Source organism: Mustela nigripes, chromosome 1 (genome assembly GCF_022355385.1).
Source record: "Mustela nigripes isolate SB6536 chromosome 1, MUSNIG.SB6536, whole genome shotgun sequence".
NCBI classification, from domain to species: Eukaryota; Metazoa; Chordata; class Mammalia; order Carnivora; family Mustelidae; genus Mustela; species Mustela nigripes.
In genome coordinates, this window is record NC_081557.1 from 49887409 (window position 1) to 49914521 (window position 27113).

Genomic DNA, 27113 nt, shown 5'->3' on the forward strand with positions numbered 1-27113 from the left:
GAATGTGGGGACAAAACACAGACCAAGGGCCTAGCCCTGAGAGGCCAATCCTAAACCTGATCACTCAGCTCAAGTGCAGTGTGGCTGGGCTCCCTACTCTGAGCTCACCCTCTGCTTCTGCAGTAGAGCCCTGGTCACATGGTTCTTACCACCTACTGCTCCCTCCGTTCCTCACCACACCCACTTCCTTCCCTATCCTTCCTCTGAGGAGCCTTCCCTGACAAGAGGCCCTTCTATAGGGACTAGAGTCACTCCCTCACCCTGGGCCTCAGTCTCCCCATCTACAGAATGAAGAGGCCTGACTAAATCAAGACCCTTTGACCCTCTGAACTCACACCCTGCTAGGGAGAGGGGTTGAAAGTCCCGACTCCTGAGAGGGAAAGGTTAAAGTGTCACTCCTGGAAGAGGTCCTTGCTCCTCCCAGACTCTGGCTTCAGAGTAGCTCAGGCAACTTGAGCCCTGTGTCTGCCTAAAGGTCCTGTGGGCCCTTTCCCTTGAGGTGCCTGCCAAGTTGCATTCTGGGTCAGGGTGGGCACCAGCCAATTCTGGCTATTACCCCTGACTTCTGTACACCCTTGGCAAGGGAGCTCATCTCCTAAAAGCTCTCTGTATGGACTTTTATCAAAAACCCTTGGACCTTTAGGATTCTTCTTGGCACTCTGCAGAGAGCTGGGGACTTGGTGGCTCAAAGAAGTGAGGCAGTACATTAAGAGGGACATCTCAGCCATCAGGCTTAGACCACAGGCTGAAGAGAGAGGATACTGGGCTCAGGAAGTTCCCTTGGGCCCCAGCTGACCTGATCTGACAGTTTTATGGAAGCTGGGTTTCTCTACCAGGACTGTGCATCTCTTAGATGCCTCTAGGCCTGAGGAAGGGAAACCAAGAGACAGAAAAATTCTTTGAACTCCTGTAAGAAGAGAGGCAAATTTAAAGCCTTAAGACTCATATACAGGCAGACAAGAGACTTCTGAGGCTAGGGATCTGTTATCCTCAGATATCCTCACCCTGGGCCTCTAACTCAGGATCTGAATGGAGCAAAGAGTCTACCGCTATAGCTTGAAAACTGCTTCCATACTTCAAGGCTGCTCTGTGGGGCTTAACTTCCCAGCTTCCAGTTCCTGGTGCTAAGCTTTTGATCACGCCCCTATCCCTTAGCATTTCATTGTACCAGTTCCCCCCAAAATGGAACAATAAATAAGAGGGGAGACATCTCAATAGTAATGATGATAATAATAATAATAGCTAACACTCATACAGTTCTCTCTCTCTCTCAAAAAGATTTATTTACTCCTTGGGAACAACAGTACCTGGCCCCATGCCTGTGGTTCGTCCGGGAACTTGTTCCTGCTGTGTGGAGAGCCTGGCCTTGGCAGGAGGGCACAGAATAAGACAAGGCCCATCTCACAGTAAAGAAGTGCCGTGCAGGCAGGCAGGGAGGCCAAAACTCAGATGACAGGTTACTTTTGCTCTTTGCTTCTGATTTCTATTCCAACCTAACTGTTCTGGTTAAGTTCAAATCCTCCCTACCTTTGACCTCCTTTCTAGCGTACACTGTTTGGACCTCTGAGTTGCCAAATTCTGCTGATTCCCTGAGAGGTATCTTTTCTCCAGAATCACAGCTTATAAAGCCTTTCCTTCATCTCTGAATTCTACTCAAGCCACTGTTGTGGCTCTGGCTTCTTTTCCCTAAATTCATTCTTTTTTTGTCTTGTTTTCCATAAGTGTTATTGTAGGCTAACATCACTTGGGAAAGCTAGTGAGTGGTTTGGAGGCCAGTACCCCTAGGAACCGAGCTCCCTGCAGACACAGTCTAAAGTACCAGGTCCAGCCCTTTAAGCATGACAGGTACTTGATAGGAGCTGGATATAAAATATAAAGCTGGCTACCCTGGGGAACTGTGAGCTCCCGAGGGAAGGGGCCTTCTATCCTCTCTGAACCTAGCTCAGGACTATGACTTTAATTTGTCAGAAGATGTATGTGTCAAGTTTGAGGCCGAAATTACCTTCCTATGCTCTGGCCTATGTGTCCTCAGGCCCAGTTTTGGCTCTCCTAGTCATTAATGAGAAGTTACTGGAGGGTTCCAAGTAGAGAAGTCACAGGATTTACTCAACATCTCAAAAGGTTAAAGGATGCTGTATGCGGAATGGGTTGCCAGGGACAAGGGCAAAAGCAGAATGGCAAGAGAGATTTCTGCAATAATCTAGGCAAGAGGTGACGGTGGTTTAGACTGTGGTGGTAATGGCTGGTGTGGTGATAAATTAGATCTGGATGTATTTTTTTTTTTTACAAGCTTGCGAATCTTTATTGTTCTCCTGGATGTATTTTAAAGACAGAGCTGCCAGAATTTCTTGGTGGATTGGAAATAGAGGTGTCAGGGGGGATTCTAAGGGTTTTGGTCTAAACCACAGAACTAGAAGGATAGGGTGTCTGTTAACAGATGGGGAAGACTGAGGAAGAGCTTTATGGAATAAAATCTGGAGTGAGTGTTAATTTGAAGTATCTGTTAAATACCTAAATATCTGTTAAATACCTAACCTAAGTTAATTTGAAGTATCTGTTAATTTGAAGTATCTGTTGGGTAGGCAGGGGGGCCACATGAACCTAGAGTTGACAAAAGTCTGAGTGAAGGTAACAGTTAGCAGTGGTCAGCACGTAGAAAGGATTTTAAAGCTCTGAGATCAGATGGGATCATCTGGAAAACAAATGTAAATGGAGCAGTCTAGACTCTGCCCAGGGTTACTCCTTTGTTAACAAGTAGGGGAAATAAGGAGGAACCAGCAAAGGCAGCTGAGCGGGAATCGCCATGAGGGAGGTGGAGAACTTATTTGAACTGATGCCTTAGAAACAAGTGAAGAAAGTATTTAAAGGAGAGAGAGAGAGAGAGATCGACTATGTCACACACTGCTGAGAGGGCAAATAAATGGGGCACTCAGATTTGATAGGTGGCTTAGAAATATGGGTTTTTATTTTTTAAGATTTATTTATTTGACAGAGATGACAAGTAGGCAGAAAGGCCTACTTGTCAGTAAGGGTGGGTGGGTGGGGAAGCAGGCTCACCTGCTGAGGTCTGAGCAGAGAGTCAGACATGGGGCTGGATCCCAGGACCCTGAGATCATGACCTGAGCTGAAGGCAGGGGCTCAACCCACTGAACCACCCAGGTGCCCCAGGAATATGGGTTTTTAAATTATAAAAAGGTTTTGCTTTTTGACAACCCTGAAGAGTCCGCCTCCCTTCCAGCTGTGGGAAAGCGTGGACATGAGTGAGACTCGTTAGAAGTCATGAGGGAGATGATGAAGACAGATAACAGGATGGTGGGAAGTGAGTACACGTAGAAGATATTTAGTGGGCTGAATTAACAGACCCTGCTAACAGAAGAGCTCTGGGGTGTGGGGGGTAAAGGAGCAAGAGGGGGGAAAGAGCTTCTGGCAGAAGGGCTGTGCAAAGGGAGGTGCCAAACTCAAGTTTTGGACATAGTGCACTGTTTGTGACACATCAGGGAAAAGATGGCTAGGATGCGGCTGGATGCAAGTGTGTCTGCAGCATGGGAGAGAAGTCTAGATGAAGATAAGGATTTGACAGGTCGTCAAAATGTAAATAACTTAAAATACTTGAAGTGGTTGAGATTTCCCCAAAGAAACAGCTGCAAGAGCAGAGGACAGAAACCTGGGGGGAAAACAACATGTGAGATGCTGCTGTCTCATCTTCTCTTTCCTCCCCTTTAGGGAAGTTGATAAAACTAATTTACCCACAAGCAGCAAAGCAAACAGAATCAGACGTAACTTTCAATAAAACCAGGAAGCCGTCCCAGCGAAGAGGTCCTTTATCATGGGAGGTAAGAGAAAGCAGAGGCAGCAGAACTTGACTGATGCACAAGTACTACAACACTGCCACTGGCTGGCATGCAGCAGTCCTGCTCAACAGCCACCCACCTCCTCCTCTCCTTCTGAAAGCGCGACAGCCGGAAAGGAGGCAATCACGAGAAGCAGAGCTAAGGGTCGGCCTCTGTTCCCTATCTCTGTGGCACTTGGTATTCTACAACCTCCCTGTGAGACGCGATAACCCCATCTGACAAGTGAGGAAACAGACTCAGCAAGATCAGACTTGACTAATGTCACATAGAGACCTGTATCCACTACACCATTGGGGAAAGGGTAGAAAAAACCCTGCTTCACAAAAGCTGGACATGTTTCTGAGCCAGAAACCTAGAGCCAGGTTTCTGGGCTCTAGGGCGTCATTTCAACATGAAGTGAAGGATCAGGCCTTCCCTTAGAGCTGGTGAGGCCAGAACAGTTGAACCAGTGCTTGCAGAGTCTCTCCTCCTGCAGGGACGGGTTGCTTGCCAGCCCTGAAGCAGGTTAGCTACAGTGCAGCAGTCCTAGGACACTGGTTGAGAAGAGCCCAGCAGCCTCTCAAAATGCTCCCCTTCAACCTTCAGGGCCAAGGCTAGCATTAGGAGGAGGCAGAACAGATGACATTCTCAAACGAGGGTATAGGACAGGGTTGCTGCCCTTCTGTCCCTAACTCTCACTTTTACAGTTGACAAGGCCCAAGACATTACAAAAAATAGAAGACAAGAAGAGACAAGAAGAGAAAATAGATGGGCACCCGGGTGGCTCAGCTAGTTAAGCATCTGCCTTTGGCTGGGATTATGATCCCAGTGTCCTGGGATTCAGCCCCATGTTGGGCTCCTTGCTTGGCAGGGAGCCTGCTTCTCCTTCTGCCTCTGCCTGCTGCTCCCCCTGCTTGTGCTCTCTCTCTCAGTCAAATAAATAAAATCTTAAAAAAAAAAGTAAAGAAAATAGAAGCTTCCATCAAATGGGAAACACTACCAAATTTCTAATCCTACTTGCTTTAGCACCGATATTCTTTTTTTTTTTTTTTTAAAGATTTTATTTATCAGAGAGAGGGAAGAGAGCGAGCACAGGCAGACAGAACGGCAGGCAGAGGTAGAGGGAGAAGCAGGATCCCTGCTGAGCAAGGAGCCCGATGTGGGACTCGATCCCAGGACGCTGGGATCATGACCTGAGCCGAAGGCAGCTGCTTAACCAACTGAGCCACCCAGGCGTCCCAGCACCGATATTCTTGATCTTCTCCATCTTTCTTCATGCTTCAAGGTGTTTTCTTTTTCCTCTCAAAAGGCTACCTCCACCTGTGCTCTGCATCCCATGCCCTCTCTGACTCAAGGACCATCCTTTCTCTTCTTCTCCTGCATCTTCCCATTCTTTTATGGGACCACTGCATTCACATAAAGAAAGCTGTAGCCATTCCCATATTAAATAAAACCAAACCCCAAAACCTTCCCTTTACCTCACATGCTACTCTAGCCACTACCCTATTTCCCTGCTTCACAGTCACAGCCAGATTTATGGAAGGAGTTGGTATCCCCATTTTGGCACCATTCAATCACTCTTAAAATGTTAATTACATACAGTTTTGTGATTTCATTGTGTTAAACACCAAAGAAACTATGTGATATATGTAAATTACAAAGCATTATAAAAATGAACATCTGTGAATCCACAACCCAGTCTGACTGTGAAAATAAAGGAAACCTCATTTAAAATGGAGTCAGGAAGCCCTGAAGGGAGAGCTCTCACACACTAGCTCTGATGGTAAGAAGCAGACCTAGCTTTCGTCAACAGAAAGAAGCTTACTTATTTCCATACCCCAACAGGAAAAAGGAAGAATTCCTCCTTGCCCAGCAACAACGTAGACAAGGTGAACTCAGCAGAAAAGTCCCTCCCAGGTTCCTCCCTTCACCTTGTAAAAGTAAGCCCCTCTCCTCTGTTCTGCAGACTTGCCTGTTTTGATATAGTTTGCTGGTCCCCAAACTGCAATTCCTCTGCTATTCCAGAATAAACTGGTAAAATAACCCGTTTTGTTTTGTTTTGTTTTTTTTCCCCCAGGTTAGCAGAATCAACCTAAGAACTCAAACACTGCTAATATTGTTGTATAGACCTGTGTTCTTCCTCCCCTATCCTACCCTTGCCTCCACAATCATGAACATTGTGGTCAAATGTTAAAAAGGTCACATTACCATTCTGGGCAACAGAAAGAATGATGCCTGCTTCTCATCAGAAACAATGTAAGTCAGAGTGTGGAAGGATTACTCTAAAGTGCTAAAATAAAATTCAAGTTGGAATTCTATAGCCAGTGGGGAAAAATATTCTTGAAAAATGAAGGCGAAATAAAGATATTTTCAGACAACTGAAGGTGTTGCCAGTAGGTCTGCAGTACATGAAATTCTAAAGGAAGTTCTTTGTGCTAAAAGGAAATGATCCTGGCCGGAAATCAGGAATGTGAAGAAGGAATGGAGAACACCAGCAAGTATGTTGGCAAATATGAACGTCTGGTTTTTGTCTTAAATTCTTCAAAGAGGTTACTCTGAAGACCTTCCGAGACCATAAGCTGAGATTATGGGGCTCCTGCCCAAGTATAATTCATAATTAGATCTAAAATAAACCATAAGTGTAGTGAAGTTGAAGTTCTGACTTATCCCATGGTAACTATGTCAAATGCTTTCAAAAATAAATGTAATTCTTAATATTTTTTTCCCTTAACTTTTGGTGCCTCCACTTGCTACAGTCTAAAACACAAACTTGATTTGAGTCTTAGGTTATCCAGCACTGGGCAGCAGCCAGCCAGAGCACAAGACTCGGAAAATATGCATCCAGTAGTGACAGGGTCATTGCTAGTGAGAACAATCAGCCTCCTGAGGTGTCCTGGGACTTTCAGTGCTGAAATGGCCAGTTTTGAGTGTGATGATTAGTTACCCTAAGCAAGATCCAGGATGAGGTTCTGAGGAGAGAAGAGCACTGAGAACAGCAGATAAACAATGGAGTTTTGCTGTGACTAAGAAAGAGAAACAACCGAAAAGTATTTAAGACTTACATTCTCAAAACTAGACTTGCCCTTTAATTGAAGTGAAAATTCTTATTTCTCCCTCTCCCACACTTGTGTCTTATGTTTAACAGATCAAAGACCGATAATTCCCTTGGGAGCTGGTATATCATGAAGGCAGAAACAGAAAAGCAAGAACAGCATTTCTGCGTGGTAGGAAACACAACAGCTCGGAGTGGCTCATAGACTCCCTTCCTATGGGTGTGACTCATTTGACATTTCATCCACTTTGCTGGGAGGGGAAGAGAGAAAAGGAACTAACAGTGTCTACTTTTTTCCTCTAGAAAATTCTTGCCATCATTCTATTAGGTAAGAATTATTTTAGCATGATGGTACATAAAAGTAAACAGAAACTCAGAAAGGTCATGTTCAAGATCCCTTAATTACTTAGTAGCAGCTTCAGTGTTTGACCTCATGGGTGTCTCCCTCAAAAGCTTGTGCCTGGTACCTGGATAGAGGCTGGTGACTCCAGCATAAATGCTGGTGAGTATGTATGGGACATGCAAGAGGAAAGAGATGAGCTGGAGAGTACAAACCAGAGCAGAAATAAAGCCTACAAAATGCAGAGCTCCTGAGTAGGGGCAGGCATCTTTCCTTCTCCAAGAAAGGATTTACAAATTTGATGAGAACTGAGATGTGTGAGAACTTAGACTGATCTGTCTACTAAAAAAATCAGATGTCCTGAAAATGGTGCTAGGGAAGTTGAGGGAGAGAGGAGGAGGGAAAACTAGTAAAAGGATCAGATATCTGATGGCTTCTCTTTAGGATATACCCTAGGGTCTCAAGATGCTTCTGGATGGACTCCATTGGTCATCAAAGTAGGTCCTGGAAAAGCATTAAAAATATTTAAGTGAAGGGGTGCCTTCATGGCTCAGTGGGTTAAAGCCTCTGCCTTTGGCTCAGGTCATGATCCCAGAGTCCTGGGACCAAGCCCCACATTGGGCTCTCTGCTCTTCGGGGAGCCTGCTTCTTCCTCTCTCTCTCTGCCTGCCCTTCTGCCTACTTGTGATCTCTGTCAAATAAACAAATAACATAACATAAAATAAAATAAAATAAAATAAAATAAAATATATTTAAGAGGGAAGGAGGAGTAAGATGGCGGAGTAGGAGACCTAAATTTCGTTGGGTCCCAGGATTTCAGCTAGATAATTATCAAACCATTCTGAACACCTATGAACTCAAAAAGATATTGAAGAAAAGAATAGCAGTAATTCTAGGAATAGAAAAGTGACCACTTTCTGGAAGGTAGGATGTTCAGAGAAGTGAATCTGAGGCGATATACGGGAAGACAGATTGTGGCGGGGAGGGGCCAGCTCCCGGCAAGCGATAGAAGAGAGGAGCACAGAGTCACAACTTTTACAGGTCTACTCCAATGAGGGATGCTGCTCCAGAGGCTAAGTGGGGAATGGAGCCCTTGCTGAGACAGTGTGGTCTCAGGTCCCTTGGGGCCACAGAAAGACCAGGGGTGCATGAGTGCGGCAGAGCTCCCAGGTGTTGGAGCGGGTAAGCTGGCTGCAAAGATGGAGCTGAGGAGTGGGCTCTCAGCTCAGGGTTGCCATAAACCATGATTCCCAGCATAGTCGGGTCACTGCCACCCCCTTCCTCCCTAGGAGGGATGCGGGAGCGTGCTGCAGGAATTGGCTGGGTTTGGAGACTCCAAATAGGGCTGTGTGCCAGAGATAGACAATCTGGAAGAAATGGATGCATTCCTAGAGACATATAAACTGTCAAAACTGAACCAGGATGCAATAGAAAACCTGAACAGACCCATAACCAGCAAGGAAATTGAAGTCATCAAAAATCTCCTAATAAACAAGCCCGGGGCGAGGTGGGTTCCCAGGGGAATTCTACCAAACATTTAAAGAAGAATTAATACCTTTTCTCCCGAAACTGTTCCAAAAAATAGAAATGGAAGGAAAACTTCCAAACTCATTTTATGAGGTCAGCATTACCTTGGATCCCCAAACCAGAGAAAGAGCCTATTAAAAAGGAAAATTACAGGGGCGCCTGGGTGGCTCAGTGGGTTAAAGCCTCTGCCTTCGGCTCGGGTCGTGATCCCAGGGTTCTGGGATCAAGCCCCGCATCGGGCTCTCTGTTCACCAGGGAGCCTGCTTTCCCCCTCTCTCTTTCTGCCTGCCTTTCTGCCTACTTGTGATCTCTGTCAAATAAATAAATAAAATCTTAAAAAAAAAAAGGAAAATTACAGACCAATATCCCTGATGAACATGGATGCAAAAATTCTCACCAAAATACTAGCCAATAGGATCCAATAGTACATTAAAAGGATTATTCACCATGATCAAGTGGGATTTATTCCTGGCTGCATGGTTGGTTCAACATCGTGCAAATCAATCAATGTGATATAATACATTAATCAAAGAAAGAACAAGTACCATATGATACTTTCAATAGATGTTAAAAAAGCATTTGACAAAGCACAGCATCCATTCTTGATCAAAGCTCTTCACAGTGTAGGGATAGAGGATACATATCTCAATATCATAAAAGCCATCTATGAAAAACCCACAGTGAATATCATTCCCAATGGGGAAAAACTAAGAGCTTTTCCCCGAAGATCAGGAACATGGCAGGGCTGTCCACGTCACTACTACTATTCAACATAGTACTAGAAGTCCTAGCCTCAGCAATCAGACAACAAAAAGAAATAAAAGGCATCCAATTTGGCAAAGAAGTCAAACTCCCACTCTTTGCAGATGACATGATACTTCATGTGGAAAACCCATAAGACTCCACTCCAAAACTGTAAGAACTCATACAGGAATTCAGCAAAGTGTCATGATATAAAATCAATGCACAGAAATCAGTTGCATTTCTATACACCAACAGCAAGACAGAAGAAAGAGAAATTAAGGAGTCGATCCCATTTACAATTGCACCCCAAACCATAAGATACCTAGGAATAAACCTAACCAAAGAGGCAAACAATCCATACTCAGAAATCTATAGAGTACTCGTGAAAGAAATCGAGGAAAACACAGAGAAATGGAAAAATATTCCATGCTCATGGTTTGGAAGAATAAATATTGTGAAATATATATAGTGTATATGCTACCTAAAGCAATTACACATTTAACACAATCCCTATTCAAAATACCATCAATGTTTTCCAAAGAAATGGAACAAATAATCCTAAAATTTATAGGGAACCAGAAAAGACCCCAAATAGCCAGAGGAATGTTGAAAAAGAAAACCAAAGTTGGCGGCATCACAAATCCAGACTTTAAGCTCTGTTACAAAGCTGTAATCATCAAGACAGTATGGCACTTTCACAAAAACAGACACAGATCAGTGGAAGAGAACAGAGAGCCTGAATTCTGTGGTCAACTAATCTTTGAAAAAGCAGGAAAGAATGTCTAATGGAAAAAAAACAGACTCTTCAACAAATGGTGTTGGGAAAATTGGACAGCTGCATGCAGAAGAATGAAACTGGACCATTTCCTTACACCACACATAAAAATAGACCCAAAACGGATTAAAGACATCAATGTGAGATAGGAATCCATCAAAATCCTTGAGGAAAACACAGGCAGCAACGTCTTCGGCCTCAGCTGCAGCAACTTCTTCCTAGAAACATCACCAAAGACAAGGGAAGCAAGGGCAAAAATGAACTACTGGGCCTTAAGATCAAAAGCTTTTTTTGCACAGCAAAGGAAACAGTCAACAACCCAAAAGACAACCAACAGAATGGGAGAAGATATTTGCAAATGATGTAGCAGATAAAGGGCTAGTATCCAAAATCTATAAAAAATTTATCAAACTCAACATCCAAAGAATAAATAAATAAGCAGAGGGGGGCGCCTGGGTGGCTCAGTGGGTTAGGCCTCTGCCTTCAGCTCGGGTCATGATCTCAGGGTCCTGGGATCGAGCCCCGCATCGGGCTCTCTGTTCAGCGGGGAGCCTGTTTCCCTCTCTCTCTCTGCCTGCCTCTCTGCCTACTTGTCATCTCTGTCAAATAAATAAATAAAATCTTAAAAAAAAAAAAAAAGAAAGAAGCAGAGGAAGTGAAGAGATATATTGCCACAGAAGACATCCAAATGGCCAACAAACACATGAAAAAGTGCTCAACATCACTCGGCATTAGAGAAATATAAATCAAAACCACAGTGAGATACCACCTCACACCAGTCAGAATGGCTAACATTGACAAGTCAGGAAACAACAGGTGTTGGCCTGGATGCAGAGAAATGGGAACCCTCCTACACTGGATAAAACATGTACCTCATTAGGTTGCTGAATAGCACCTCAATACAAGGTGCTTTGAACAGTGCCCAGCAAGCACCACCATGACCGCCATCTTTCAGCTTAAACACTGCCTCCTCAGAGAGACCCTGTTCTTTTCAGAACACCAATACTCATCACAATCTGTAAATATTTTGTTTATTCTTTGTGCTCCATGAAGACAGGGAATTTGTCTTGTTTACTATTGTATGCTCAGAACCTAGCACAGTGCCTGATGCAGGGTAGGTACTCTAGAAATATATGCTGAATGATTACGGAAGTAGTTATTACTATTACTATACTGGTGCGGTGCCAAGGCAGAAAAGAGGAGAGCTGGGATCTGTAACCATCTAGCTCAGCTAAAGGATGAACAGTTACAAGATGTTCTGTAAACAACAAATGGGTACAGCCCTGATACTATTCTCTTCTTCTAGACTTACACATCTCTCACCGGGTGCTGAGGTTGGATCTCCTGTTTGAAGTTTCCTCTGCTCATGCCCACCGTGACTTAGTGGCGCTCCCAGAGCACTTACTATATTCATTTCTTGGCTGAGTCCTGTTTTTAACATTTCTGTACTATTTCTTCCACATAACTTAGCTGATGATGCCCTGCTCTTTACATATTTACTCTTCCTCATTTTGTGCCTAGTTCACCCCAGATGAGTTCCTTGTGTACCCCTGGGCCTTCAGAATATGCTCAGCACAAGCCTGGAGACTGACAATTGCTGCTGCCTTTTCAGAAAGCTGGCCCAGGGCAGCTCTGCATTCTGCACATGCTTTCATGGAAGAGATGAGGATTCTAGGAGAGGGAAGTCAGCTGGCTGTTCTTACCTGATCTGTTGCGGCTGGTGGTGGCATAGCTGCAGAGAGTGAGAGCATCCGCATGGAGGCCTCCAACTGTTGGGGAGGCAAAAAGAAGTTGGGTACCACAATGGGCTCTGGCCTAGACGGTAGTTAAGGGACACAATTACCTAGAAATCTCCCCCCTTGCCAGACTAGCATCTCCCTTGGGCTTAGTCACCCCCACTCAGTTCCTCCAACTTATTCTTGTCCATGAAACCTCTGCTCCAGTGGTGCCTTCTGCCTGGAAGACCCTGCCCACCCCTAACAAATCAGTCTATACTTTCTGCAAGTGTTAGTTAAAATAATTCCTCCTCTTGGAAGCCTCTCCTAAAGTCAGCCCATTGTGATTCCTGCAGTCTGCAACACAAGATACTGCTTGTTTTTACTCTGCTAGGAGTCTTGATTTGTTTCAGTATTCCTTCCAGAAACTTCTCAAAGGCAAGGGCAGTTTCCATCAGTTACCTCACTACTTCCCTAGAACCCTGAAAGGGTTGAGGCTGATAGGCAGCAACATTTCAATTTGTTTTTTCATTTTCATTCAACTTGCTGAGGACCTGCTGACCCAAAACTGACCTGTTAGAGTCCGACAGGGTCAGGGTGGAAAGGCGGCTTCAAAGGCAGTGTCCTGCCAGTTACAACACCCAGGAATGAGGACTCTATAGAAGGGGCTCTCTGTGGTACGGCTTGTCTACCCGGTCTGCATCTGAGCCCTAGAAGCAAGTACCACATCTTGTACTTCTCCATATCCTCTGACTTAATCCAGTACTGTGCAAGAACACCCGTGTTCCAATAACATCTGTTCACTCAAAGCAATGATTCCATTTGGGAGGGGGCTATTTTGGTGTTCTAATTTTTTTGTTTCTGTTCAATAAGCCAAATATGGTTCTGGTTCGAATTGGTTTATCATGGTTCTTCCATGCTAGACTTTGAACTCCAAGAGGGTAGAGATAATTGATCTCTTTTTCACAGTCATATTCCTGTCACCTAGCATAGTACCTGGGATATAGTAAGTGCTCAGTAAGTGTCTACTGAATGAATGAAATGCATCCTTTCCTGCTTTGGCTCAAATCCCTGATTTTTCTATAAAGAGGTGGAGGTGGAGACCCTGAAGGAGAGGAGCCTTTTTACCCAAGCCTTTTTTTAGAGGCCCAAGTGAAGCAGGATCTGGCTGCTCTGACTACTGGGGACTCTTCCAGTTAGTTGATGCTGTGGGGAAAGAAAAGCTTTGTTAGGGGTCACGGATGTGTCTGAAGCTCCAAAGCTCCCCATCTCAGCCACTTTTTAGACAGTGACTTCGGGAAAATTCATTTTTTGCACCTATTTTTTCACCTGGTTATAGCAATGGTATCTTTTGAGGATTACATGACTTTATAGATGCAAGTGTTCACTAAACATCAGCTATTCTTATTTTCCTGGTTCATGGGAAAAAGGTGCCTATTCTGTCTTTACCCCTCAGGTTCCCTGCCATTGAAGTCTGCCTTCTGTTCCCACCTCTGCACCATCCTCCTCAACGCTAATGCCACCATCAGTCCACATTCTACAGGACCTGCCTGAAGTGTCAGAGCACTGACCACTACTTCTCCCTGAAACTCTGCTCCCTCACAGCCTCTGTCCTGCTTTTCCATCTCCAACCAGCTCTTCTCCACCTCCTCTGTGGTGTGTCTTATTCTGTGCTTACAGCTGGGGGCTCCTCAGGGCCCCATCTTGTGTGTGTACTTCTCCGTTTCCACGCTCTCCCTGCTGCCCTCATCTGTTTTCAGAGGCACCTACCTTTATAGCTGGTGTCCTCCAGGATGTCTTACAGGCACACATGTCCGAAGTGGAAACGTGCCCCTCCCCCACAAACTATTTTTTTGTGCTGTTCCCTATCCAGTCAATCACCTCGCTTACCTAGCAACTTGTGACAGAACTCTCGAAGCCATCCTTTCTATTTCCTTCTTCCTCTTCCCTGCCCCTATCTAATTCTCCAATCTGTGCCCCTCCTCTTCACCATAAAGCAGACTATGCTTTAGGTCACACTTTATCTTTTATTACTATTTCAAGTTTCCCACCTTGTCTCCTTGTTTCTGGCCTTCCCTTCATCTAACCCATCATCCACCCTCTAATTTTCTAATACGTAAACCTGACCAATCACACTCCTGCTTGCTTACCAGTTAATATTTACCGAACACTATGTACCAGGCATTTGCTAGGTAGTTTACACTGTTAATTGACTTTTCACAATAATCCCACAAGAGAAGTACTATTATTATCTCTGTTTTAAAGATAAGGACACTGAAGTTGAACTTGGTTACAGGATAGAGTCCAACCACCTTAGCCGGGCATAAAAGGTTCTCAGAGGTAGCCCTGCCTCACCTCTCACCATTTCACATACCTCTGGGCTCTACCCAGAGTGAACCGCTGCCCACAGGCCAGGCTCTTTCAACTGGCTATACCTCTGGACACGCAGTTCACTGTGACTAGATCTTTCTCTCTCCTCTGCCTACAGAATGCCTATTCATCTTTAAGGTCCAGCTCTACTGTTTCTCTTACTGGAATGCCTCCAAACAGTATTACAAGAGCTTCTTCCTCTTGTTCCCTAGCATTCTCTCCATGTTTCATCACAGCACTTAGAATAAGAAACTGTATCACTGCCTGTCCCTACCTCATAAGGGGAACTTCTGGAGTAAGGTCTATTTCAAATCTGTTTTCAGTAGCAGCACACAGCCTGGCAACACCCATTTTTGATGAATTACTACTTGGGAAGGTCCAAATTAGAGCAGTATCCTTAGTACCTGGGCACAAGTGACTGCTCCAGCACAGACCATATGCGTTCTGAGCACAAGTAAGCTGGCTGTAAAGGCAGCAGCCTCAGAAGCCAGGAAGGAACTCCATTGGAGGTAGTCTCCTTTCAGTGTCAGACTCCAGCCATTTCATGGTTTCAGTCTTTTCTGAGTCCCCATTGCCTGCCTACCCTTTAGTTTCTCTCTGCTCTGCAACATGAATCACATTTATGTAGTGGGTACTCATTTAATTTCCTCAAGAATCAATCTGACTTGATTTTCTCAAGAATCCTGTGAAATTCAGTTCAATTCAGTCTATATTTACTGATCCCTCCTCTGTGCTGTGTCTGGTACAGGGAATACAGAAAAAGACAAGGTCCCTGACCTACCTGGGGAGTGTACAGTCTGATGTCTCCATTGTGTAGGGAAAGAAACTGAGGCTCAGAAAGGTTAAATTATAGGTCTGACTTCACAGGGTCTAGAAGGGTAAAAAACAGGCCCCCTGGCTTCTGGGAGAGAAAGATCTCTTCAGTAAAACAGCCTCCTTCACCAGCACCTGCACAGTAACCCCTGCTTACTATGGGATGCTGGCGGCACTGATTTGATAGGTGGGTTAGGCAACAAACGTGAGGGCTGCCAATGGTCCTAAGTGATTTCTTTTTCCCATAACATGCTCATCTGTGTTTCAAAGCAGGAATGGGGAACGTTAGATATCCCTTCCCCCACTCAACACTGCCATTCTGGAGGGGGAGGGAGAGTTGGGCAAGTACATTTCAACCGTGCCCTCTTCCTCTCTCCTTTTCCATATCACTTGCATTTCTTATAAAAAAAAATTAATTAGGCAAGTTACTATAAATTTGAGCCTCAGTTTCCCTACATGCAAAATAGAAATGATGATACTGACCTTCTAGACTTATGAAGAGTGAATGAAAAAGTTATGTAAAGTGCCTGGCACATAGTAAATACTTAATCAGTGCTGGTACTCTCCTTTCCCCTCTCACCCTCCACTTTGATTTCACCTGAGATTAATGGTCTCATTCCTTACATCCAGAACACTACCTTCAAATGCAAAATACCCAATAGACTGATCCAGTAAATCAGGCTGGGCTAGGCTAATGAATGTGCTACCAACACTTACACCCAATTCAAAGCATCATGCTTCAAGGGTGGATATTAATATAGCACCAAAGCACCTTAAAGCCTTGGTGAGTATTCTGAAGGAAGAGGCTTCCTGTACCTCCCAGTGCATTACATGAGGAAGGCCACCGCTCCTGCTCACACACACGCTAGGCTATCCAAGTGCCAGTGTCCAAAATGCCTACAAATGACTTAAGGGGCTACTTGAGGGAAATACCAAAGGATACAGGAGGCTCTGCCTTGTGGACACCTCTGTTCCAGACGTTGCCTGGTTCTGCCTGATCTCAGAGCAGTTGATAGGTAGCCCCCGATGGCTTTCCTTCCTGCTCCGGGAGGCTAGGTGGAGAGGGAATTTCTTGAAGCTATCAGCAGAGTCACTTAGTTCACTGGAGGCAGCTTCATTCTCAGTCTGCGCCTCTAGCCTGCCCTCCTGGTCCTGATTTGCTCTTGGCGAGCTCAGTCCAACAGAAGTATTGCTCTGCTGGGCTTCTGAGACAGTCACTTGTGAGACGAGATGAGGGACTGCTGAAGCAGACTCTCCATCCCTAGAGTGAGAAGACTCACCCTCACAAGCAGTAAGACTTTGGCTAGAAGAACCCTGCCCAAGCAGGTGGGGCTGAACCACCCTTCCTGGACTGGACAGAGGGCTACTTTTGCCCTTGAGCTCATCTCTGGGGAAATGCTTTGAAGAAGAACAAGAAGGGCCTTCCCTATGCACCTCATTAACCTCACTTGTGTCTGACATGAAACTGGACCAAGGGCTAGTTTTGTCTGTCACGGTGGTGATATCATTGAGGGTCCTGGGCTCAATGATGTCTTCTTCATATTCCTCATCACTGTAGGCTTGGCCTGCCTCAGTTTCTTCACTGCTCTGCATCCTTGTAATGGGTACTGTGTGCCCCAGGGACTCATGGAGAATTCCTCTTCCACTTGAAGTCTCTTCAAGAGTAGGGCGAGTTAAGGGGCTTCTGCCCCCATCCGGAGCTCTTGCCAATGGCAGTTCTGGAGTTGTGCTTCGCTCCTCCATGACCACTGTCTCCTGACCATCTGGTAGGGTGGGAACCTCTCCGCTTCTACTCCTGGCTCGGTGAGAACTCAAAGATGCTTGAGTATTCTTGGTGATAGTCTGCAGATCTGAACAGCAACAGATATCTTACTACAAGGTAGGGCCACAGACCACTCAATTTTCCCATGCTAGGCTCTAGCTTCAGATGTATTCTTGCAATCAGACTTTGAACAAATCTTACATTAATCCACCCGAGTCAGTGAAACTATATTCAAGGCAGTATACAATTTCTAGCACTTTATTCTAACATCAGAGGACCAAAATCTAATCTGTTTATAGTTGTGGTTACATCTGTGGAAAGGCTTTCAGAGACTATCTGCTCAGGAATTCTTGGGAGCTAGGAGTCCTGGCGGGCATGTTCATGCTTCCATTTACTTCAGTAATTACCTATATTAAAAATCAAAATGAGATTTGATGACAGTTATTAGAACTATATATTTTACTTGGAAAATAAAACCAAGTCATCTGTTACCCAAATGGTAAGGCAGGGGAGGTTTACAGAGAAAACAGAGGCAGCATGGTGTGTGGAAAGAGCAGAGGCTTTGGGGGCCAGTCAGTCTTGGATTTAAATCTCGACTGTCACTTAGCAACTTTTTGGTCATGAGCAAACTATCCTTTCTGACCCTGTTTATCTTTAAAATGTGATTAACAGGGGAGTGGGGGATGGGGTAGCCAGGTGTTGGGTATTTAGGAGGGCATGTGTGGTGATGAGCGCTGGGTGTTATACGCAACTAATGAATTGTTGAACATAACACCAAAAACTAAAGATATACTATATATGCTGGCTAACTGAATAAAAATAAATAAAAATTTTTCGAAAAATGTGATTAACATCACCCTTTGCACAGAGTTATGGTAAAGAATACATGCAATAAATGGGCATAAGTGGTATGGCACATGTATAAGCAATAAATAGAAGCTACCAGTCATTTCAAATGGTTTTGCAATTAAATGGGAGGGAATAAATCAATAGGCTTAGTAAATGGTTTGTTTGCATGGTTATCTAAGAAGAAAAGGCAAATTTGACTCCTTGAGTATGGGGTCATAACTCCCTCACAGCACCAAATGGAAATCTTCAGCCTACCTGAGGTGTTGGCTGAATTTAATACATTAACAATTGTCATGTCTCAAAGGGGTATAGATGTATGAAAACGGAACATCCCTACCTACAAACAGGAAGAGGAACCAGGAAGCAGGTTAGTTAATCCTGATCCCCTTGCCTAAACTATCCTTTCTGTCTTGGAGCAGTTTTTCTGCTTTTTACAAACCAGCCCATCCTCCAAGGCACTTCCTCCAGGAAGCCTTCCTAGGTGTATCACCTGTGGGATGGCTAGACAGTGTTGTTCTATAAAGAAGCACTTAAGATGCTATTGTGTATATTTCCCTCATCAGATTGTGAGCTTCTCAAAGGCAGAGACCATGTGTCTGATTCATGTTGCATTTTTAGAGTCCAGCAAAGGACCTGGCACATAGATGTGCCATAAATGAGATCTCTACTCAGTTAACTCACTCTCAAGCTTCACTTGTATCTACTTGTCTAATGACGTCTTCAAAAGTGTACTGAGACATGATGGAGGCTGGAGGAGTTTATTCATTTAAACTGTTTTCTTTGATCCAATCATCTCTCTCATTCACTCTCCTAATATACCCATTTAAGGGGTTCCCAATCTGCTTTCACCTTTACTCCAAACAAACCTCCCTCTGTTTTGCTTTTATGCTTTCTTTCTAGGAGGCAGTTTCTTCAGTTGACTATAGAATGTACTCCTGATGAAAGCAAAGACAATTCCTGTCTTGTCCACCATTTTATCCTCCTAGAACTTGTAACACATAGTGCCTGGCATAGTTGCTGCTCAGTAAATAGACGACTGAATATTTCCAAGCAAGTAGAAACCAAATACAGCATGTACCTCTGGGGCCCTGGCTACCAACAGGTCAGCTCTCTGGGCAAGAGGACAGGAAAGAGGTTTGTATCTATTATCAATCATGGTGGCTGCTCTCCCCTTTAAACAAAGAAAACTGAACTTATTCATCCCTGTGTACAATAAGCATCTCTTCCTTAAACAAAAATGACACCCAAGTGATGGCTAAAGATACTGATCTAATTGTTTTCTCACAACTCCCTAAACTGATATATAAGTTCCCAGGTCTTAACCCTGCATTCTGACTCAAGAGAAAGGAGTAAGACCCAGTGATTTTTTATATGTTCAGGCAAGTTTGAGAAATACTTGTTCTGCAACAGGCTCTGGGCTGCACAGTGGAATTACGTGGGAGTTATGAACACTGATGCCTGGGTCCCATCTTCAGAGATCTATTGCAACTAACCTATGGTGCAGCCTGGGCACCTGAATTTGAAAAGTTCCCTCAAGAACCCCAATATGCAGCCAAGGTGAGGAGCACCGCTTTACGGGGTTTTTCGATGGGTCGACTACGGACCACCAACATCTAGTCATACGAGGTACCTGCTAAATATGCAGACTTCTGCTTTCTGAGAATTACAATTTTAAATAAATCTGTAGTTGGCTATTGTGGACATTGCTGCTATAAACATTCGGGTGCATGTGTCCCTTTGGATCACTACATTTGTATCTAACAAACTGAGGGTTGCCGGGGGGAGGGGGTTTGGGAGAAGGGGGTGGGATTATGGACATTGGGGAGGGTATGTGATTTGGTGAGTGCTGTGAAGTGTGTAAACCTGGTGATTCACAGACCTGTACCCCTGGGGATAAAAATATATGTTTATAAAAAATAAAAAATTAAAAAAAAAAAAATCTGTAGTTGGTTTTTCCCTGAAAACAGGGTTGCACAAGCTTAAGAACTGCTACTGAAGAACTCACCTAATCCATGCTAGTCTTTTTTTTTTTTTTTGGCTGGGGAAACCTCAAGAAAGGAAAGGGGTCAGGGTAAACAGTGTCAAATAGTAAGCCTGTGCCAGCAAGCCACCAAAGACCTGACTCGAGTCTCCTGCCTCTCAGTGTGATGCTCTTTCCACTTCACATATTTCTGTGCCATGCTTCTACATCTCTCCTTCCAGAAGGAAGACAGTAAGTAAGTCAGATAGGGAAAGCTGTTGGTCTCGGTTTGTCATGGGGATTTGTCTGAGGGCAGACATTCAAATGCTTTTTGACTAGGCACCCAGGGAGTATAACTGCTCAACAAGAGGGGCCCTGAGCCATACCCGTGATTAAGGAGCTGACTTGCAACACCAGGTTATTGGATTTCTCCAGGATGCTCTGGCTCTCTGGGTCTAGGCTGCTGTCTCCAGGTCCACGATGATCCCTGTGGCTCTCCTGACATTGCAAGATGCTATAACTCTGAGGACTGAGGGGCAGTAAAGGCTTGGAGAGCTTCTGACTGAAGTACTGCTGGATCTGATCTAGCTCATTCAGATTCCTCCTGTAAAAAAAGGGAGAAGACCAAAGGGTCATTCACTGGGATTACAAGCATCTTTGCATTTCCATGACAGTCCACTGCTTCCCAGGAGCTTAGTACTTCTAGTACTTCACTTGGTCTATTAACACTAGGACTGACCCTGCCCTCCCTCTCCAATTCATCAACTCATCCTTTACCAGACTATGATCCTGCTGCTCAGGACAACTTTCCTTCCTTCTGTCTGGCTAATGAGATTCCTCTTCTGATGTCCAGTAAAACCCCCACCTCCTGTAGGGAAGGAACCATTCTTGACTACCATTCATGCCTAGTCTTCACATCCTCTTACTCCGACAGAGGAAGGCCTTACTCTGGACTAACACTGGCCTTTGCTACTCAATAACCATACCCAATCCTTCAAGTAAGTGACCTCTCCTAGCAAGTCTTCCCTGAACCTCTAAATTGGGTTAAGAGGTCCCCTTTTGTGCTCCACAATTCTGTACTCTCCAATCATATCTATTTCCCCTGATGTACTATGAGCTGTGTGCTGCTCCCTTTACATCTGCTGTACTCAGCGTAGGGCTTTCTCCATGATGATAGATGGGTTCTGTCCCAGCTGGGTTCATTTCGGCCTCATACCTCTGAATCCTGGAACCTGAGTTCAATCTATTCCCCTTGCTGTGTCCCTATGCTATTTAACTTTTAAAGTGCTCATATTTCTCCTTTCCAAAAGTCCATCAACCCAAATCCTTGGGCCACCTCTCCTCTGAACTCCTTCACTCTTGGCATCTCCATCAACCTTTTGTCTTAGATTTCCCTTTAGTTTTCTCATTACGTATCAGTTTCCCAAACTAGGCCGTGAGCACTTGGTGATAGAAGACAGTATTTCAAACTTCTCTCTTTCTCTGGTTCACTCACTGTGCCTGGTGCACTGGCAAAACACAGAAGCTAAGTACCTGTGAGGTAAACTGAAGGTCTCTCTATCCTTTGTTAGGAACTACAGTTTGCATGTCCTACAGTCAAATTCAAATTAAATGAGGGAGCACAATGCTGATCCTTAATCTGTCACTAGAGACCACAACTCTCAAAATATGGTGGACTTACTTAGGTGTAGACACTTAAGTGTCTACATCTGGGTGTACACCACATGCTACCTGTAGCAGGAACATGCAAACAACTGTGAACCTGGCGGAACTTGAGAAAATGTGCAAACCCAGCTGGCCTTGTCAGAGATTCTGGGTATAGAAACTATTAACACTAAGCTGCAATTTTCTCATCTGTAAAAAGGTTTATTAATATTTGCTCTGCAGGCCTCATAGTATTGCTGCGACTCAAATGAAGCAGTTTTAGGGCTCTGTGAACCCAAGGAAGTCACGTGAAATTGGTATCTTGTTTCATCTCCACTGGGTAGGGAATTCATCTACTAGCAGTTTTCAAAATGTGGTTCTAGGTCTAGCAGCATCACTATCATCTGAGAGCTTATTAGAAATGCTAATTCTCAGGCACTATCCTGGACCTACTGAATCAGGAACTGCATAGGTGGGTCCAGCAATCGCTGTTTTAACAAACTCTTAATGTGATTCTGAAAAGCACCCAATTTTGAGAACCACTCCTCTAGGGCAATGGTTTATAGCCTGGCAATTTGGCCCCAAGAAGTCTTTTGGCAACGTGTGGAGACATTTTTGGTTGTTACAGCCAGGGGAGGGGTGCTATTGGTATCTTGTGGAGAGAGGCCAAGGCTGCTGCTAAATATCCTACAATGCACAAGACAAGCCCTTGCAGCAAAGCAAGGTGGTGACACGGAGAGAAACTGCTCTAGGGTGCAGGAGAGTTTCATTCTCTCTTTTCTCAGTGAATGACCCAATAAAATGTAGCCACACTCTTAATGGTTTTACTTAAATAGCCTACAGTCTCTGGCTGAGAATCTAAAATGAGAATCTGAGCATACCACTTTCTTGCGATATAAAAATCTGAACAGTTTCCCATAGTCTATAGTGTGAGTGTTCAATTCTTTTAACACATGTTCCACTAATCAAAAACATTTTGCCACTTCTTTTCTGAGTTTGCTTTAGGAAACCAAATAATAGGTTAGTTAGTTTTCCGAATACAAAATGTCAAATATTTCCCCCTCAACTTTACACATTCTCTTCCTCCCCTCCCCATCACTTTCCACTTGAGAATCATTCATTCTTGAAGTCCAAACTCCTAGCTAACATTTAAGGCCCTTCAAGATGGCCCCACAGAACTTGTCCTGCTTTTTACATCTTTTTTTTTTTTTAAAGACTGATTGATTTGAGAGAGAGAGAGCGAGAGAGATAGCGTATGTGAGTGGGGTGAGGGGCAGTGGGAAAGAATCTCTAGCAGTCTCCCAACAATGCATGGAGCCCAAAGTGGGGCTTGATCCCACAACCCAAGAGGTCATGACCTGAGTTGAAACCAAGAGTTGGACGCTCAACTGACTAGGCCTGTTGCTTTTTACATCCTATGCTCAGCTGTATCCTAACTGTACTGCTGGTATTCCTCCAAACTTGACTTGCTGTTTCATCCCTCTGGGTCTTAGCATGTTTTCTGCATAGAATGTCTTTCAAATTCATTGACCTGCTCCTTCAAAGACCAGTTCAAGTGTGACTTCTTTAAATCTTCCATTACCAACTTAGAATGTTACTTATTCCTCCATCTACCCTTGGCCAGAAAACCTGCAGCTCTTACCTCACATCATTATAATTATCCGGTAACAGGCTATCTCCCCCTCTGGGAATGGCAGAGCCAGGATCGGAAGCCAAGACTACTGGACTCTGAAGCCAAGACCTCACAGCACCACACTTCTTACTATATAACCCAGGGGCTGACTCAGATGATCTATAATGGCCCTTTCTTCTCTGGCTCAGATGCTGACTAAATTAAGAAAGGGATAGGGAAACATTAACAGGACAGATTCTGGTCTGGAAGAATTCAGTGGTTGTGAGAAGACAGTGGGCAGAAAGAGGCTCTGTAACTTTAAAGTAGATACGAAACTATATAGAGTGGTTATTACGTCTGGTGAATAACCTCAAGTTCCTGTGTTACTAGGTGGACCAGTAATAGAGCCCGTGAAGGAACAGAAGGCCCCACGCTTGAGAAAGGTTGATCTATGCGGAATCCTGAGAGGTTCCAGGGTCCAATTCAGCATTAACCTAGACAAAAGTCCCTCCTAAGCTCTCAGGGCCGTGGCAGCGGACAGAAAAGCAGTCCTGCCAGCTGCCACTGCCAGTTACCTTGTGCTTCACTATGGTTTCCTGTGTCTTTCCTCAGCACCGGGCCTTACCTGAGAGAAGTCAGAATGGAAGTATGGGAGGACAAAGGCAATGTGGTCAGTTTGTCATCACGTGGCAAAACCACCTCTCCCTGCTGCAGGGATTCATGAAATCGGCGGATATTCTGCACATGCTCTTCATGGCGTGATGCCTGACTTCTTGTGGTACTGCTTCTGTCAGGAATAAATGGGGCCAGAGTAAGAAATAAGAAAACTCCTAATGTGACAATCAACAAGTAACAAATAAAATGGCACTGCAAATCCATTCCCATTCCCATGATTCTGGCTTGGATTACAACTATCTTCCAAATAATCTTGCCTTCAGTCTTACCCCTTTATTTTTCTCTCTCTTCTTTAATTCTAGTGTAGTTAACATACAGTGTTGTATTAGTTTCAGGTGTAGAATAGAGTGATTTAACAATTCTGTACATTATTCAGTGCTCATCAGGATAAGTCTATTCTTAGTCCCCTTCAGGGTTTCACCCATCCCCCTACCCATCTCCCCTCTGGTAACAATACGTTCTTTACAATTAAGAGTCAGCTTCTTGGTTTGTCTCTTTTCCCCTTTTGTTTGCTTTGTTTCTTACAGTCCACACAGGAGTGAAATATGCTATTCATCTCTGACTTATTTTTTTTTAAAAAGATTTTATTTATTTGAGAAAGAGAGATCACAAGGAGGCAGAGAGGCAGGCAGAGAGAGAGGAGGAAGCAGGCTCCTTGCTGAGCAGAGAGCCTGACTGATGTGGGGCTCGATCCCAGAACCCTGAGATCATGACCTGAGCTGAACACAGAGGCTTAATCCACTGAGCCCCTCACGCACCCCATCTCTAACTTATTTTGCTCGGCATTATACACTCTGGATCCATCCATGTTGTTCCAACTGGCAAGATTTCATTCTTTTTAATGTTTGAATAGTATTCCATTGTGTATGTGTGTGCATGCGTGCACACCCCCCATCTTTATCCATTCATCTGTGAATGGACACTTGGGTTGCTTCCATAGTCTGTCTATTGCAAATAATGCTATTATAAAAAATAAACATGAGGCTTTTGCCCTTTGAATTCGTGTTTTTGTATTCTTTGGGTAAATATCCAGTAGTGTGATTCCTCAATCATAGGGCAGTTCTATTTTTAACTTTTTAAAAAAAAGATTTTATCTATTTACTTGACAAAGAGAGAGAGAGGACAAACAAGTGGGGGAGCAATAGGCAGAGGGAGACGAAGAAGCTGAGCCTGATATGGGGCTCAATCCCAGGACCCTGAGACAATGACCTGAGCTGAAGGCAGACTCAATGAACTGAGCCACCCAGGTGCCCCTATTTTTTTTTTTTTTCTTAAAAGATTTTATTTATTTATTTGTCAGAGAGAGAGAGAGCACAAGCAGGCTGAGTGGCAGGCAGAGGCAGAGAGAGAAGCAGGCTTCCCACTGAGCGAGGAGTCTGATGTGGGACTTGATCCCAGGACTCTGGGATCATGACCTGAGCTGAAGGCAGCCGCTTAACCGACTGAGCCACCCAGGTGTCCCCCTATTTTTAACTTTTGAGGAGACTCCATATTGTTTTCACCAGTGGCTGCACCAGTTTGCATTCCCACCAACAGTGCACAAGGGTTCTTTTTTCCTACAACCTTGCCAATATGTTTCTTTCTTTCTTTTTTTTTTTTTTAAAGATTTTATTTATTTATTTGACAGACAGAGATCATAAGTAGGCAGAGCAGCAGGCAGAGAGAGGGGGAAGCAGGCTCCCTGCTGAGCAGAGAGCCTGATGTGGGGCTCGATCCCAGGACCCTGGGATCATGACCTGAGCTGAAGGCAGAGGCTTAACCCCCTGAGCCACCCAGGCGCCCACCAATATGTTTCTAGTACTGTTGATTTAGCCATTCTGAAGGTGAGAGGTAATACCTCATTATGGTTTTGATTTGCATTTCCCTGATGTTGAGTGATGCTAAGCATCTTTTCATGTCACTGTTGGCCATTTGTAGGTCTTCTGTGGAAAAATGTCTGTTTCTGTCTTCTGCCCATTTTTTAATCAGAGTATTTGTTTTTTGGGTGTTGAGTTGTATAAGTTCTTTATGTATTCTAGATAGTAGCCCCTTATTGGATACATCATTTGCAAATGTCTTCTCCCATTCAGTAGGCTGTCTTTTAATTTTGTGGTTGTTTCCTTTGCTGCGCAGAAACTTTTTATTTTGATGTGGTCCCAACAATTTTTGCTTTTGTTTCCGTTGCTTAGGTGGACACTTATACGAAGATATTGCTATAGCTAATGTCAGAGAAATTACTGCTTATGTTCTCTTCAAGGATTTTTATGGTTTCAGGTCTCATAATTAGGTCCTTAATTCATTTTAAGCTTATTTTTGTGTATGGTGTTAGAAAGTGGTCCAGTTTCACTCTTTTGCATGTTACTGTCCAGTTTTCCCAACATCATTTGTTGAAAAGACTGCTTTTTTCCCATTGCATATTCTTGCCTCCTTTATTGAAAATTGACCATATAAATGTGAGCTTATATCTGCATTTTCTATTCTATTCCACTAACCTGTGTGTCTATTTTTGTGCCAGTCCACACTGTATTGACCACTAGAGCTTTGTAATACAAACTGAGGGTTCAGATTTGTGATGCCTCTAGCTTTGCTTTTCTTTTTCAAGACTGTTTTGGCTATTTGGGTCTCTTCTGGTTCCAAACAAATTTTAGGATTGTTTGTTCTAGTTCTGTGAAAAATGCTATTGATGTTTTGATAGGGATTGCTTTAAATGTGTAGATTGCCATGGGTAGCATAAACATTTTAACAGTATTTGTTTTTCCAATCTATGAGCATGCATTGTCTTTCCATTTTTCTTTTCACCTTTTAAAGTAGGCTCCACACCCAGCGTGGAGCCCAATGTGAGGCTTGAACTCACAACCCTGAGCTCAAGACCTGAGCTAAGATTAAGTTTTGGACACTTAACCAACTGAGCCAACCAGGAGACCTTGTCTTCCCATTTCTTTGTGTCACTTTCTATTTCTTCCATCAGTATTTTATAGTTTTCAGAGTATAGGTCCTTCGAACTCTTTGGTTAGATTTATTCCTAACTACTTTACTATTTTTGGTACAATTGTAAATGTGATTGTCTTTTTGTTTTTCTTAATTTCTTTCTGCTACTTTAGGGAGGGGGAAAACATGGGCAAGGAGAGGGGCAAATGGAGAGGGAGAGAGAAAGTCCTAAGCAGACTATAAGCTAAGTGCAGCACCCAACATAGGACTTTATCCCACAAATGTGAGAACATGACTTGAGCCAAAATCAAGTCTCATATGCATAACCGACTGAGACACTCAGTTGCCCCTTACTCCTTTAAATGTTTGGTAGAATTCACCTGAAAGCTGTCTGGTCCTTGGCTTTTGTTTATTGGGAGTTTTTTTTTTTTTAATTTTTTATTTTTGATAAACATATATTTTTATCCCCAGGGGTACAGGTCTGTGAATCACCAGGTTTACACACTTCACAGCATTCACCAAATCACATACCCTCCCC

General features: G+C 44.0%; 1 protein-coding gene across 6 annotated transcripts in view; it reads right to left on the reverse strand.

The window, feature by feature from the left end:
- The window catches only part of C2CD3 (C2 domain containing 3 centriole elongation regulator), a 151800-nt gene that overhangs the window by 5776 nt on the left and 118911 nt on the right, over window positions 1-27113 (reverse strand). For 2 of the 6 annotated variants that reach the window (XM_059410493.1, XM_059410483.1), the window contains exons 29-33: window positions 23619-23780; window positions 20124-20341; window positions 16110-17016; window positions 11972-12083; window positions 10022-10486 (exon numbers count right to left, since the gene is read on the reverse strand). In XM_059410493.1, coding sequence (XP_059266476.1) covers window positions 10247-10486; window positions 11972-12083; window positions 16110-17016; window positions 20124-20341; window positions 23619-23780 — 1639 coding nt within the window. In that variant the 3' untranslated portion in view covers window positions 10022-10246. The other 4 variants (XM_059410502.1, XM_059410512.1, XM_059410520.1 and 1 more) reach the window with 4 other exon arrangements.